Genomic DNA, 15,347 nt, shown 5'->3' on the forward strand with positions numbered 1-15,347 from the left:
CTAGTGGGCAATATTTAATCAGGTTAATGACAAAGCACAAATCCTTCAATTCGGTTCCTTCAACTTTGTTTATTTGTCAGACACCAAACACGGCCAACATGTTCTAAAAGTAAATCATTTTCACGGTGGTAATCATGTGATGGTAAACTGATTCAGTTAACAATTCCGAAGTACAAAATACTTTCGTTGTAATACTTACAAAAGAAAACTGACAAATACATTTCAGTGCTTGGGACTATATCATTTTTCTTTCCACCAGTAGCTCATCATTCACACAGAGATTTAAAGTTGGAACGACACCAAGAGCAGTTAAGAGATTCAGTCAACAAAACAAAAACATGTAAGCGTGTGTGGTTCGTTGGACGCCAAGACTGCTGAGTAGGTTGGTAGAGGTGAGAGGAACTCCCATCTGAAGGTTAAGTGCTAGGATGACATTTCCGAGAGTGAGAGGCTTTGAGGTTTTTACTGTTTGGAGAAGAACACCTTGCTCTTCTGTACGTCGGGGACGATGGTGTCACTTCCTGGCTTCCAGCCGGCGGGGCACACTGCACAGAGAAGAGGTCATGAGCGACTGACACTAACGGATTCCATCAAGCCCAAAACAGTTAAAACACCAAGAGTAGGATGACCACAATGAATAAATAAATAAAAAATGCAGGTAGCATTAAGGACACGAAGCAGTCATTTAATAGGACGTGTGATCTGTCAATCATCCAGGTGGCTCCACCTGTCCCACAAAAACGTACTGGCCCACCGATCGCCCGGGACCCACTCACCCTCTCCGTATTTGTCGGTGTGCTGGAAGGCCTGGACCAGGCGCAGGGTCTCGTCCACGGAGCGTCCGACGGGCAGGTCGTTGATGGTGATCTGCCTCAGGATGCCCTTGTCGTCAATCACAAACAGACCCCTAAGGAGGGATGGAGGGAGAGAGCGAGAGAGAGAGACAGAGAGAGGGGAGGAAGAAAGAGAGAGACAGAGGGAGAGAGAGAGGGGGGAGGAAGAGAGAGAGAGACAGAGGGAGAGAGAGAGAGAGGAGAGGGAGAGAGGAGAGGGAGGGGGTGAGAGAAAGAGGGAGGGAGAGTGACAGAGAAAGAGGGAGAGAGAGAGGGGAGGGGTGTGAGAGAAAGGGAGAGTGACAGAGAGAAAGAAAGAGGGGGAGAGAGAGAGGCGGAGAAGCAAGACACGTCAGCAGGTTAAGGTTGGTTAAGGGTGACGGCTGTTTTAACTGCAACGTTGCGAGTGCGTGATCACACCCGTAATCCCACACCTACGCACTGATGTCGTCACTGACCTATATGCGATTCCGTCCTCCTCCTTCAGCACGCCATAGTCCCTGGAGATGGACTGGGTGAGGTCGGCCACCATGGGGATGTTCATGGGGCCCAGGCCACCCTGCTTCCTGGGTGTGTTGATCCTGAGAGAAAGTGGACACACGAGGATTAAAGCACGCGTCACAACAGGCCGCACGTTGAAAACACCATTGCTGTTAATAAAGGCTGTTGCAGTTGAAATGAGACTTGCTCACAGAGATTTGACTTTGTCGACAGTTTGGAGCGAGTTGAATTTCGCTGTGTGTCCGCAGATCCTATCTGATCCCTAAATAGGCAGTTCTACCCTTAGGCTGTGTACTTCACACCAATTACCATAAGAGGCCCAAATGTCCTCTTTATTAGTTAAAGGAGCTGAAATTCTTCAGGTAATAATGGAGCATCAGCTATATATACACACAATAACTTGTATATATAGCTGATGGCCCAATGCCCCCAAAACACTTATGAAATCTTCAATGACCTCATGGTCGAGGATGTTTCTAGAAAGCAAGTTGGAAAGACCATGGTGACCGTTATGACCGATATCAGACCAGAGTGTCTTATCACCCTTGTGCAGAGCAACAGAAGACATGGCATGAGTAGGCGTGACCTACAAACATCGTCTAGACAGGTCTTAACCAATCACAGGTCAATATTTAAAATAAAAACAATTTGAACTTCTCAAATAAAAACTTTTAGAAACCGTTCACGAAAAACATAAGGTTGTCTTTCATCATCCTTTCCCAATTCTGCCATGGCCGACTCCAAATCCCAGAACTCACCATGCCAGGTGACTGAAGTGGGAGTCTGTGGAGGCGGCGATGACCTCACAGCCAATCTTGCGGAAGTCCGCGGCCCTGTCGCTGAAGGCCACGATCTCGGTAGGGCAGACAAAGGTGAAGTCCAGGGGGTAGAAGAAGAACACCACGTACTTCCCTAGAGGAGCAGACACAGAGATGGCGAGAGCGAGAGAGCATGACAGAAGGAGAGAGAAAGAAAGAGCGTAGGGGACAAATGGGTTCCGAGTACATGTTACAATTCCAAAAACGGGCCAGTTAAAGGAGACGTCCAACGCACGCGTGACACAAACAGTGGAATATGCATAGACGTCAATGCATGAAATTGCATGCGACACCATTATGAGTGCCTACTGTGGCCCAGGCAAAGGGACGGACTTGAACGAGAATGAGTCTCCTCACCTTTGTAGTCGGACAGCTGAATGTCTTTGAACTGTCCGTCCACGACGGCCGTGGCTTTGAACTGCGGGGCAGCCTGGCCAATCTTGGCATTTCCCGAAGACATGGTCACGGTGGCTCACTGGCAAAGACAGATAGTTAAGTCGACAGAACAGTCCCATGCAGTTACGAATATGAACCTTCAACACTACCTGTGGGAGGAGTCTGTCAATAGGCAGTTCAAACTAAGCCCCAGTTTTTTGGTCAAAACGATTGGATCGATTGAAAAGGTCCTTTAGACCTAAATGAATGGCTGCATGCACATGGCTGTAAATGAATGTCCTTGTAACGTTTAAAAACATTCCTAGCCTTTGGCCTTCTAGGCTCATAGATGTATTTGATAAGAGTATTAGCACAAAGCTGGGTCAGTGAGGCAAACCAAGCCCTGGTCACATGCCAGTCAGTTGTTCAGGGGGTTGGGAAGGGAACAAAGGGTTGTTTTTTTTTTGTTACAAGAGGCTTGCATAAGAGGGAGATGTAAAATACAAATTCATACCAAAATCTAAATTCTAGATCCTCCAGACTTTTACCATTCTTTCTAGCAGCCTACCCGTTGTCAGTTTCGCCCTATGCACAGCAGATAACTGGATGGCCCAGTACCCTAATAAACCTGTCTCATAAAAATAAGTATAACTGAATGTGATTCCTTTGATTCAATCTGAGACACGGGCCGCGTGACATCGCAATGTACTCTTTACAGCCAGTTTGCAAGCGCGACTGTGTATAAATGCAACGAGTGTATGATAATAGCTACTTATACTGCAGGAATTTCCCATTAAACACAGTCAATGCAATTCCTTTGCAGATAGTCAGCGTGCAAATCCATAAAAATAAACTGCAACACGTCTATTCTGTCTAGCACAATGTGTGCCAAAGGGCCAAAGAACGAAGTAGCTATCTAGAAAGAGGCCCCAGTCAAGAGAGGGGAGGAGAAAGATTTGTCCTCCTCCACTGGTTACAATAGCTAACATTAGCTAGGTGCTATCCGATTTCTTTTGTTTGGTGCACTGCACACAACTTGACCAAAAGCGAAGACTTTTGAAAAACGCAACCATGCATATGATATCACTGACAATTCAAAGAGAAATGGACGGAATAAACACAGATAAAATATACATACGTTTTTTAAGGACAGAAGTGTAGTTTGCAAATATGAGTTCAGCTGCAGGCAGGAGAGAAGGCTGCGCGTGAATGGTAGAAAAGCCAAGCAGACGAGAGAAGGAAGTGGAAAATAATTACCCTAAACTTGATTTCAAAATAAAAGTTGTACTAAAGCTGAAATGAGTAGAACATTTTGTTTTCTAAATCGTTCTAAACTTGTCGAGATTCAGTAACAATTGAGTTTCATTTACGGGTTTATTTGATTAAGAAATATTGGCAGAAACCTTTGTTTAGCCTCCTTTGTGGATTGTATCAAAGTTGTGATCCGGAAGTACTTTTGAGTCGGTGGTGTTTTGTGTTAGCAAACTATCAAAACTGGCATATCAAGAAAACAATATTCCATATTCCGTGAGTTTTTACATATTCTGTATTACATATAGATGATTAATTAAGATACAAGGCATATACAGCTTGCAGCAGTTAGCTGTAGTCCAACAGTATTGTCCAGTGCAGCGCTAAGCGCTTATTTGACCAACGTTAGCTAACTAGCTAGCTAATGTCATAGTCTAGCTAACTACACAAGAACATACAAAATGGATAGATAACTAATTTCAACGTGTGGTTGAATGGCACATCATGCTGGTGCAAATAGCGTAATGTCTCTTGTTTAGCTACTGTGTAGGATAGCTAGAATGGACCATGTTGTCTGTGACTGTTATTTCAGGAAGTCTTGAGGCCAGTGTGATGGAAATGATAAAAGCTTCAGTCCTTTCAAAAATGCATTCAAACTACAGAATTCCCTAACTCACTGTCATTTAATACGTCAGACGCTGAAGTTACTGTTACCCTAGTGATAAATACTTTGTTTTCTCTCTGATGTTGAAAGGAACAGTAAGTATTAGGACAGGTCTATCTTCAACCTGGAATCAAACCCAACAAGATGTCCACAGCCACGGACACTAAAGGTGAGAGCTCAACTGTGGGCATGGCCTAGATCTATACATAGACAAACCTTAACCGAATAGACGATCATGACTTTAATGAATCAACAATTACAAAACAGGATGATCATGTTTTTATGAAACGTGCACGTTCTGCAGCGTGAACGTTGCACCGAGCCCGTGACAGGTTCCTTGACGTCCCGTTTCTCTCTGTACTTTCAACCCGTTTCAAAGCGCCTTCAGGCCCGGTCATGTGTGAGGTGTGCGGGACCTACTTCGAGTCCCGCCGCGGCCTCTCCAGCCACGCCCGCCTGCACCTGCGCCAGCTGGGCGTGACCCTGTCGGAGACGAGCGGTGCTCCCATCAGCCTCCTCTACCGCATCGTCCAGGAGCGAGATGGCTCCCTCCCCGACCATGTCCTCACACCTCCCTTGTCCACCTCGACGAAGAAAGCCATGGCCAAGGAAAAGCGCGCCTCCTCTTCCCCCTCCTCCAAGCCCGTGGCGAAGGTCGCGACGCCGTCGAAACCAAAAGCGGCTTCTCAGGGTTCCCCAGTGGCCGCAGCGCCGAAAGGCTCGCCGACCGCCTCCTCGCCGCCTGCCACGAAGGCCAATCCCCCGCCCAGCTCCGTCTCCCCCTTTCTCCTCCCCTCTCTGCCAATCAAGGCCCTGGAAGCCAAAATCACGGTCCCTAGGACAGCCACTCCCTCTGCCAAGCCCCTCTGGGCTCCACAAGAGACCGACGCGCCCCTCACCCTGGGTAGGTCACAGCCACAACCACATAGGGGTCCTCTCCGTTCTCCTGGGAATAGTGTTTGGTTTGTGTCTAAATTGCTGAAGCCCAGTTGTCACTCAGTGGTACTTATAGAACACTAGCTACATAAATAACTAGCTTGTACATATTATCTATCTATTTATTTATTTCACCGTTATTTAGCCAGGTAAGCTAGTTGAGAACAAGTTCTCATTTGCAACTGCAATCTGGCCAAGATACAGCATAGCAATTCGATCAGTTTGTACATACTATATAGGAAACACAGTACTGTGCAAAAGTCTTAGGCCCAAATACACATGAAATAATGACGTGAAACGACAAAAACGACACTCTACACCGCCGCACAAATACAAGAGACGAAAAAATGAATACTGATGGCAATATTCCCGAAATAAATATTGGGCGCCTAAGACAGTTGCACAGTGCTGTACAGTACGTACATCCTTCCAGTACACCTCCCTTTACACTACGTACGAAAGACCCTAGCCTGACAACGAATGTTCTTACAACCCCCCCACCCCCTTCCTCCGTACCGCAGCCGTGAACAGCAACGACGAGGTGCACGTGTGCCAGCTGTGCGGCGCCTGGTACGAGACTCGCAAGGGCCTCGCCAGCCACGCCCGCGCCCACCTGCGCCAGTTTGGCGTCACGGAGAACACGGAGACCAGGGGCGGGCCCATCGAGCTCCTGCACCAGATCATGGACGCCGAGGATCTCAAGCCCATAGGCAGCGGCGGCGGGAAGCCGGACGCCCAGAACCAGCACACGGCCACCAAGTCGTCGGTGAAACGGCCCACGGGTTCGTCGCCCGCGGGCCAAGGCGCCACGGCCAAAGGGTCGCCCTCGTCCCCTCTGCCGCCGACGCGGAAACGGCCCAAGCTTTCCGGGATGGATGGAGGCCTCGCGCACGACTACATGTTTAGTTCCGGTGAGTTCTTCCAACGTGAGCTGGATTCATAAAATCCAAGTGAATTCGCTTATATTTACGAATATAAGTGGTTTAGAAAACGGCACTTCCTGAATGAGCTGCATTTTTGGACAAAAAAGTCACACAAGTGCAGTTCTATACGGTTGGAACGAGCGTTTGAAAACGTATAAATAATAGATGCAGTCAAATACAAGTTGATGCAAATCTCGTTGTCTGTTGTTTTTCAGGCGCTGCAGCACCAGCCAAGGTCTTCACCTGCATCCTCTGCGGGGAGGAGTTTGAGAACCGCAAGGGCCTGGCCAGCCACTCACGCTCCCACCTTCGCCAGCTGGGCGTCACTGACCTCCTGGGGAAAGCGTCCGCCATCGACACTGTCCAACAGCTGGTCAGCAGCGGCGTGTTAGCGGCCGTGAACCCCGTCAGCGCTAAAGCTAGCTCCCCGGCGCCTGCTCCGGCCCCCAGCCCGGTCGGGTCCCCTGAGGGCCCCCCCAGAACTGAGGTCCGCGGGCCCCGGGCGAAGAAAGGCTCCAGGCTAGCCGTGCCCAAACCCGAGCCGGTGGAAGTCCAGGTGTCGGATGTCGGGACTCTGGATGAGCTGGAGGGTTGCAAGTCTGTCTCTCCCTCTCAGCGGTGGTCAAGCCCTTCTGGTAGCACTCAGTCCCTCAATACCTCAGGTACAGGAAGTGTCAGCTGTAGCTGTAGACATGGCCTTTTTCCAAACTCTGTGGTTATTATTCTGTTTTTTAGATGTTCCATTTCAACCAATGCTGCATCAAATCATTGTTTTCCTACCTCTTAAATGACAATTAGCTGTTATTTTGACATTTTCTTCGTTCCTATCCCCTCTCCGCTCATCTCTTTTAAAACCTATTTTTACGCTCTCGCTCTCTCTCTCTCTCTCTCTCTCTCTCTCTGTCTGTTCCTCTCTTTCTCTCTCTCTGTGTCGGTCTCTCTCTCTCTCTCTCTCTCTCTCTCTCTCTCTCTCTCTCTCTCTCTCCCTCTCCCTCCTCTGTGCGCTCAGCCTCCGACCTGTCGGCCATCCCCATCATCCCCTGCGAGTTCTGCGGCCAGTTCTTCGACAGCCGCAAGGCCCTCTCCTGTCACGCTCGCTCCCACCTCCGCCAGCTGGGCATCACCTGGTCCGTCAACGAGTCGCCCATCGACACCCTCCAGGAGGTCATGTTGAAGGGGGACGTCAAGAGGGAGGCCGTCCACGGCGCTCCCGGCCCGGCCTGGATCCAGGCCTCGTGGGGCCCCCAGGTTCCCAAAAGGTCCCTTGACGGGCTCTCCTTGGAGCGGCCTTCCCCCAAGACGATCACCCCTCCCCTCGATTTCTCCCTCAAGGAGAAGCCCTCTCCGGATAAAGGCTCGGCCTCCCACGCTGGTAAGCTACGCTAAACGCTAGTGTGAAGCTAGCGGTGTTAGCGCTTCTATTTGCAGATAGTTTCCATTGTCCAGCAGCCGTAGCAGTAGTGTCAGATATCGAGTGATTTGAGGCAGCTGACCCTCAACCACTTGTCTGACCTACATAGGTGTTTATCATATGTAACCAAGGGACCAAACAAAGTAGGAAATATCTTGAAAAATGTACAAAGCTAAGAATTGTACATGGACTGGATTGTTCGAATTTCCAGAATCAACAGCATAGATGTATGACCTTACAAAAGATGTACAGGGGGATTTGAACCTGCCACCTCTTGAACTGCAGTCAGATGGTCGACCATTAGCTACACCTATCTGTACTGAGCTATATCCATCGCTTATCACCCCCCTTCCAAATAGCATCAAATCAATCGACTCTCAACCTCCTTCCCCCACCCTACTTGTCACCTACCAAGTATTAAACTTCCCTTTTCTCTCTTTGCCCCCCCCCCAAACAGCGGCGGACGCGTGCTGCGAGCTGTGCGGCTTCGACTTTGAGAACCGCAAGGCGCTGGCCAGCCACGCACGCGCCCACCTGCGGCAGCTGGGCGTGGTGGAGAAGGGCGAGGGCGTGAAGGGCTCCCCCATCGAGGTCCTCACCCAGTGGATCCAGAGAGAGCCGGCCAAGGTGGCGGAGATCACCCGGCGCTACCGCGTGGGAGACCTGTACATCAAGAAGGTGAGGCCTCGCTGGCCGAGTCAGGTTCCAATGGACACCAGGGATCAGAAATGACAATAGAAACACAGAGAAGTGTGGAATTCTTAGGCGCCCAAGATTTTTTAATATGAATGGTGTAGAACCATAAGAGCATGTAGTTAATCAAGATACAATTAAACAACACAAACCTCCAAAGAGTGCAAGTGTACATGTAGAAAAAGCAAGCAACAATAATATAATTCATAGCGAGTACAATAAGTTAAATCAGTTACAACTAACCAGCAAGAGCAACAAGTCCCTCAATGAGTTGTTGTGTTCCTGGAGGAAACTAACAGTAGGTCCAGCAAATCATTCCTAAGTACCGTTGTACTCCCGGAACATGTGCGTCTTAAGCCTTTTCTTGAAGGTGGGGAGACAGTGGGGGGCGAGGGCCTGACCCTCTGCCTCCCCAGGAGACCTGGTAGGATCTTCCCGACAGGTAGGATCCACTGAAGTGCAGTGCCAGTGATGCCCCTCTCAGAAAGTCTAACGAGCAGGATCTGATGGTTAAACGTATCGAACGCTGCAGAAAGGTCCAGCAGAATGATGACGGATGACCTCGAAGCCACTCTGGCAGACCGGAGGGCAGTGGTGACTGACAAACTGTATGGCGATGAATCCTTTTTCGAACCCTTTTTCCCCCCCCTTCTCCAGAGGCTGGCCCACCTTCCCCCTCCGTCGATGAAGTCTGAGCCTGTACCCTCCGGTTCCCAGAAGGCCGTGGGGCTTCAGCTGGGGCGCCGGGCAGGCCGGGAGGTGGCCGGGGTCGCTGCGGGGTTGTCCAAAGCCTCCCAGGAACGTTCTCACAACACACACATGGGTCACCAGCACACACTAACACACAACCAAATGCAGGCCAGCCGGGGTGACCTCAACGTGCGCTCGCCCAGAGGTGAGAGTGGACACACACACACACATACACACACAAACACTGACACTGACAAACTTGAGCTCCAGTACATTCCTTTTCTCTCCAATCTCCAGGTTTTGACCGGCGTCCTCTTAAGACGCCCGTCCACACGGAGGACGGAGAAGGGGACTCCAATTCCCAGCAGCCCTCTCGGTCAGGAAACATCCCCGCCCTGCTGCCCAGGCCCCCTCTCACCCCCCTGGTCAAGCTGGTGGGCAAAGTCTACTCCCTCAAGTGCAGGTTAGTCTGGCCCCACTCCACTCAGAGATCAGAGTACACTTAACACAGAGGTAACTTACATAAGCTTTGAAACCTTTAAAACCGGTGGTCGACTTACAACACATCATTTCCACACACAGCGATTCAAGTGAAGGATCATATCAATAAATACTAAACGGAACCCTCTTTCACACCCTGTCCGGAAGGTTCTGCGAGGAGGTGTTCCACGGGCCTCGCTCGGTCCAGGAGGACTGGATCCGGCACCTCCAGAAGCACATCCTGGACTTGAGCTACAACAAGCCCTCCCCGCCCCCCACGCCTAGCCAGGACCCCCAGCCCATGGTCCCTGTCTCTTCCCCCATCCCATCCACCTTGTCCCCGGTCCTCCTGGGCCCGCTGACCGTCTAGAACCGGTGGCCTCCTGGAACGATCTGGGGACAGTGGCCACCACTAACGTTGTCACTGCTAACTTTTCATGCTGAAAAGACGCTGATTTGCCACTGAAAAGGATTGATTTTAGTGTTGGCTCTCTCAAACCTTCTCAGGAAGAGAGTATCTACGAAACTGGTGGAAAACAGGGCTAGCTGTGTGAAGGAATTCACTTAAATCCTCCTCTTAAATTATTGTGCACGCTATCATGTTTCCTGAAGATATCACTTTTTAATTGAAGTTACAGCAAAAAAAAATAACTCAAAATAATTGATAGCACATAAATGACCCTAGGGCCTATTTATGTTTTGCTGTAGAACCTCCTGTAGTATCTCCATAACTCCGCTAGGGGGCATACCTGAGCCATAATAGCGCACCTCCACTAACAAGCACTCAGGAATGAAGTTCCGTGGTCACAATGGTAATGTTTTACAACAGTTTTCAACTGGATCCAAAAGTGCACAGTTGCCTAGCAAGAGTGCATTCCTTAACTTTTTAAATTAGCTGATATTGCACTTGGGGGGGGGGGGGGGGGGCGTCATCATGTCATGCATTAATGAATTTGAATAGAGCAATTTCAATAGGCAGTAGTGAGTGAAATGATTTGGCGATGGCCCATTTACGTGTAATGCAGTCTATCGTGGTCGTTGACTACATTACTGTTGCCATGGATTTCTTCTCAGAAACTTGCTTTTATGAAACTGTAAAACATACTGGATTCCCAGAAGGATGTTCAGTGTCAGATTATTTTCATTACTCTACAGAAGTTTGTAATCAGCTTTTTTAGGATTTTATGTCTTTTAAATGTTATCTAATTAGCTTGGGAAATAAAGAGCAGTTATTTTACAACATGTAATTTCAGAATTGACATGTTCTATAAAATAGGACGTTAATGACCGGATGCTGTGTCATTCAAGGTGTGAATTACAGCTCTTGCGTCCTCACATTTAGGTTGCTAAACAAACAAAAACCACAACACCATTTCCTTATAATCAAACTAAACAAAAGCAGACCTTCAAATGTCTGAATCCATCACTTACACTTTCTCAAAATTCTTTCTGAACAACCACCTTTCTCTATTGTTACCCCAGAGAAGCCAAACCCTGTAATTCTCTTTTCCTCTCTCCAAAACCTCATCTGTGTTCTGCTGTTTGTCCAATGTCGAGATTTTAAACACTTTTTAACCTAAGACCCTAGTGTTGAATGCTGCAACTTTAATTCCTGTTATGTCTGTGGAATGTCAGTATGATACAGAAGATTGACAGCACCTTACACAAGCCCTTAACCAGACTGTATAATGGAGTTCATTCCAGAATGTGCTTTGACGGCTTCAAACATCCTAGTAAAGTCAAACAGGGGGCCTTTTAGGCCAAACAAAGTCAATCTTAACCAATGCGATAGAATAACTGGGCTTTTCTCCTGCTCAATCTTCGTTAGTTTCTAAGCATGGACCAATGTCTACATATCCTCTGCATACGAACACCCCAAGTGTGTATTTTCCTCGTGGGCCTTTCCACAGAGTGGCCTCACGTCACCAGCACTATTCATCTCGCTGTCTGTGTAAATCAAGAAGTGTGGCCTCTTCTATGTGCTGCAGTCTTATCCCTCACATCCTTACTTCATTAGTCTGAGACCAACTGGGTTCATCAATCTTTCCTATATACTGAGGGAGAAAAAAGCTGTTGAAGTGGCAGGTTTTTGTTTTCCAGCTTACCCAGCAGTCCTCCAGCACATAAACAACATTAGAAACCTTGGGCGGCCATTTTATTGTCTTGCTACTTGAGGGCAAGTTGTGGAACTTGATTTAGCTGTGGTAATGAAGGCTAGATAATGATGTTTTATAGAATTTGCATTCGCATTGGGTTAACTCAATGGATTTGTAGGTGGTAAAAGCGTTGCAGTCAAATCATTCACGGTAAATGAGTGTAATAGACGGCCAGAAGGCCTCTAGCAACACGAATGCGAGTCATAAATGCCTGTCCCTATCGACACGTTTGGTGCCTCATGTACAGTACATTAACCAGACACTGATAGACTCTTTGTGGTGAAGTGGTGAGGGAGCGACCGGGGAGGCGAGTCAGAGACGGGAGCGAGAGACTTGAGAACAAGATCACTTACGGCCTTCCATACCGTCGTCACGCTCCGTCTGTCTTATTTAAAACGCGGTCGCTTCTCGAATCGATTTAGCATGCGCCCACCTCGGCCTCTCTCGCTCTCCCTCCGTTCCGTCTTCCCAGACGGCGAGGCCCGCGCCGACGTTCCCCGAGGACCTCTTCTCACCGCCCCGCTCTAAAAAACCTCAGAGGCCCGAGCGACCCCTTTTAAAGCCTGCTAATTCCATATTCCTGGACCCTACCGTTTCCGTGAACGCCGTTTTGCCGTTAAGCACTTGTGAGGCCCACTCAAGGGGCTGATGATGAAGGCAAGGGCGGAAGAGAGAGAGAGGAAGAGAGAGAGAGAGAGAGAGAGAGAGAGAGAGGGAGAGAGAGAGAGGAAGAGAGAGGGAGAGAGAGAGGGAGAGAGAGGGAGCGGCTAGTCTGCCAAAAGCATCCGGCAGATGAATCATTGCTTTGTCTGTCTTTCTGGAAGCAGCCATTTTCTGGGCGGACAGATGGAAAGGTTCACGGCTCTCTCAATGAAGACTGACTGTTCAATGACTGTGTTTGAACAGGGGACTCGTTCATGTCCCAATTCTCCATCCCGGCGCCCCTGGAAGGAGTTGACTGAGACTTCTAGATAGTTCTGTAGGCCATCCAGCACTGTCGACATTGGTTCTCTACTCTCTAATCCTGTGTGTGTGGCTACTTTGTGGTTTTTAGGAGTTTTACATTCATGGTGGTCCATCACAGGTATTTCCAAAAACTCTTAAGTACGTCTGCAGCCCTTTAATATCTAATGCACCCACAAACCAAAGGCACCATACATCATTGAGGGTGCCAGGTAATTAATAATTTGATCCTCCCATACAGCTTGATACTCCATATTGCAATCAAAGATGTGTCTCTTAGAGTCTGACAGAAAATCATACGTCTGGGTTCTTAGCCTTCCACATAGTTCCATTTGTATGTAATCCTAATCAAGGAGAGCTAACATTGACCGCTTGAGTGTTTGGACGAGGAAGAGAGGAATCACTGGAGCCATTCACCTGCCACAACCCTCTAATCATCAGCCATGATGACACATGGGGTTGGATAGTAATATCTAGACGGCTGTTGTACTGTATGATAGGGGTATTTTTAGCAACCGTATCAAGGGTCTGTTGTCGAAGTCCAGGAAAGTGTTTCTGCGAGTCTGGACTTGCACCATGCTGAGCATCTGTGTGGAACTGTCTTGTCCCCTTGACAACGGCAGCGATGCAAAGCCAATAACATCTGTTGAGTGACAATCTCTGGTTTGGGACTGTGTGTGTGGGTCTCCATATTTGTGTCATCGAGTGCTCGCGCGAGCTCATCTGCGTTGGGAGAAATGGAGTAGGATTCGTTCTTTGCCCCGTCAGCTGGGGTTTTAAGACAGTGGGTCTCAACTGTCACTTTTCCTGGTGTGATTTATAAAATGTCTCTGGATTTCTTGGCAGCACTCTGATTTCTCACATGGCCTGTGGCTTTGTAATCAGTCTCAAAGGATGGATTCTCTCTGCCTGGTCCTGGGTCCTGTTTGCATTTCTCGATAGTCTTAAGAAATGTCTCCTCTCATGTTTCTCAATACCAGATGGACAGTAAAAAGTGGGGTCATCGGAAACAATTACTGCCGGAGATGAGATTACATACTGTATGTTTATTTGTTTTTCTCGTTAGCCTTTTGGAGATGTTACATAACAAACAAAGACCCATGCTGGCTCAATAGAGCCATGTTTTTGTTGAAGAACCAAAGCTTGGAGAAACATGCACAGAAAAACACAAAGGAAGATTCTCGGTAGTGTATCAGTGTCTAAGTAAACCGAACTCAATGTCCATGGAAATGACGAAATGATATAATTTGGTACAATCCTTCCTTATCATTTATTAATATTATATGTTAGAATTGTATTAGATTGACTAGTTCTATACTGTAGTAGAGTTTGTCAAATGCAAACAACTCTTGGGGGTAAGCTAACGTTGTTCATAATGAAACAGTCTAAATCCTAGGTACTTGGTACTGTAATACCTACAGGATATGAGGTCTGTCTCAAGTTGCCTGACCCGATGACATGCTCAGAATCTGCTGACACCAGACACCAGGGAACGGCCCCCAGTGTCCTTCCCAGGGGGCCGTGTGGCTGCTCATCAAAACAACCACCGTGGTCAGGTGACCTGGAGGTCTTCTCCTATGGGCCCAAATGACTCTGAGGCAAGGTTCTGTGTAACAGGATCCAACATTGACTGTAAGGATGAAGAAACTCAAACTGGTTCAAGATCTGTGTGTAGTGGTTCCTCCTGGTAAGGACGAAGAAACCCAAACTGGTTCAAGATCTGTGTGAAGTGGTTCCTCCTGCACGGGACCAGGGTAGAATAGAGCCTCCTGGGTTTGCAGCTCGGCTGGCATAAGAATGTTTTTTTTTTCTCACACACACACACGACACGTGCCTATAAGAGGGTGGAGATCATGTTTTAGCATGAGAAGGAAGTGAAGGTGTCAGTGTCAGGGGGAGGCCAAACAGTGTCATGCGCTAGCATGTTTAGCATGTCAACAGACCTTTTTTTTTTTTTTTTTTTTTTACTATTCCCCATCTATCTGTGTACTAGTCACTGGAGTCAATGAGTTATGGGTTGGTTACTGTGTTTGTTCCGGAATTTTTTAATATCAGTTCAGTCAGCCACGTGACATACTTTCAGGAAACAGAGCTGACCACTGCTGCTCGTGCTCTTGTCCTGCTACACTAAGATGAACTTGGACGCTTTCTTTTGATTTATTCTTCTGGTTGGGAGGCTGTTGTTTAGTCACCCATCTGGCCTATGTTTGTGTGTGTATGTGTGTGTGTGGGTCCATGTTTGTGTGTGAATGCGTATGTGGGCATACCTTCATGTGTGTTTGTGTGTGAATGACTGCTGTCATACAATGTTTGTTCAGTATGTATACTATTCAGTATGTATACTGTGTGTGTGCAAGTAGCCCTACCTGCCAGCCTGCCTGCCTACTTTTCTGCCTTACTGCTAAAGCATACTGCAAAGTGTCTGTAGACAGGTCGATAAGACTAGCTCAGGATCCATAACAGACTGCTCTATCAGGCACAGAGCTCAGTGCTCATAGCAGACTGCTCTGTCAGGCACATAGAGCTCAGTGCTCATAGCAGACTGCTCTATCAGGCACAGAGCTCAGTGCTCATAGCAGACTGCTCTATCAGGCACAGAGCTCAGTGTTCATAGCAGACATGCTCTATCAGGCACAGAGCTCAGTGCTCATAG

At 48.1% G+C, this 15,347-nt stretch overlaps 2 protein-coding genes across 4 annotated transcripts; one reads left to right on the forward strand and one right to left on the reverse strand.

Moving 5' to 3' along the window:
- Positions 1 to 49: 49 nt before the first annotated feature.
- Positions 50 to 3,802, reverse strand: prdx2 (peroxiredoxin 2). Its single transcript, XM_084684924.1, has 6 exons — positions 3,666 to 3,802; positions 2,510 to 2,627; positions 2,093 to 2,246; positions 1,292 to 1,414; positions 777 to 907; positions 50 to 545 (listed from the first exon to the last, which is right to left on the reverse strand). The coding sequence occupies exons 2-6, from the start codon at positions 2,610 to 2,612 to the stop codon at positions 463 to 465; spliced, it is 594 nt and encodes a 197-aa protein (XP_084541050.1). The 5' UTR covers positions 2,613 to 2,627; positions 3,666 to 3,802; the 3' UTR covers positions 50 to 462.
- A 77-nt stretch (positions 3,803 to 3,879) lies between these two features.
- wiza (WIZ zinc finger a) lies at positions 3,880 to 11,492 on the forward strand. 3 transcript variants are annotated; one of them, XM_084685996.1, is made up of 10 exons: positions 3,880 to 4,054; positions 4,533 to 4,611; positions 4,822 to 5,346; positions 5,900 to 6,289; positions 6,517 to 6,963; positions 7,311 to 7,673; positions 8,170 to 8,390; positions 9,063 to 9,300; positions 9,366 to 9,558; positions 9,744 to 11,492. In XM_084685996.1, exons 2-10 carry the CDS (start codon positions 4,587 to 4,589, stop codon positions 9,943 to 9,945), a joined length of 2,604 nt encoding a protein of 867 aa, XP_084542122.1. In that variant the 5' UTR covers positions 3,880 to 4,054; positions 4,533 to 4,586; the 3' UTR covers positions 9,946 to 11,492. The 3 variants fall into 3 exon arrangements, with proteins under 3 accessions (XP_084542122.1, XP_084542120.1, XP_084542121.1); XM_084685994.1 differs by having other exon boundaries at positions 3,881 to 4,054; positions 9,393 to 9,558; positions 9,744 to 11,491; XM_084685995.1 differs by having other exon boundaries at positions 3,881 to 4,054; positions 4,539 to 4,611; positions 9,393 to 9,558; positions 9,744 to 11,491.
- Positions 11,493 to 15,347: the final 3,855 nt, after the last annotated feature.

Source organism: Hypomesus nipponensis, chromosome 21 (genome assembly GCF_054491055.1).
Source record: "Hypomesus nipponensis isolate SF chromosome 21, ASM5449105v1, whole genome shotgun sequence".
NCBI lineage: Eukaryota > Metazoa > Chordata > Actinopteri > Osmeriformes > Osmeridae > Hypomesus > Hypomesus nipponensis.

Bases quoted from the DNA above. Each gene is read 5' to 3' on its own strand.
- prdx2 (XM_084684924.1), bottom strand. From the start codon at position 2,612: ATGTCTTCGGGAAATGCCAAGATTGGCCAGGCTGCCCCGCAGTTCAAA. The intron at 908-1,291 runs GTCAGTGACGAC...ATCCCTCCTTAG, and splicing joins GAGGACGGAATCGCATATAG to GGGTCTGTTTGTGATTGACG. The intron at 546-776 runs GTGAGTGGGTCC...TTCTCTGTGCAG, and splicing joins CACCGACAAATACGGAGAGG to TGTGCCCCGCCGGCTGGAAG.
- wiza (XM_084685996.1), top strand. From the start codon at position 4,587: ATGTCCACAGCCACGGACACTAAAG. The intron at 5,347-5,899 runs GTAGGTCACAGC...TCCGTACCGCAG, and splicing joins CGACGCGCCCCTCACCCTGG to CCGTGAACAGCAACGACGAG. The intron at 6,964-7,310 runs GTACAGGAAGTG...CTGTGCGCTCAG, and splicing joins TCAGTCCCTCAATACCTCAG to CCTCCGACCTGTCGGCCATC.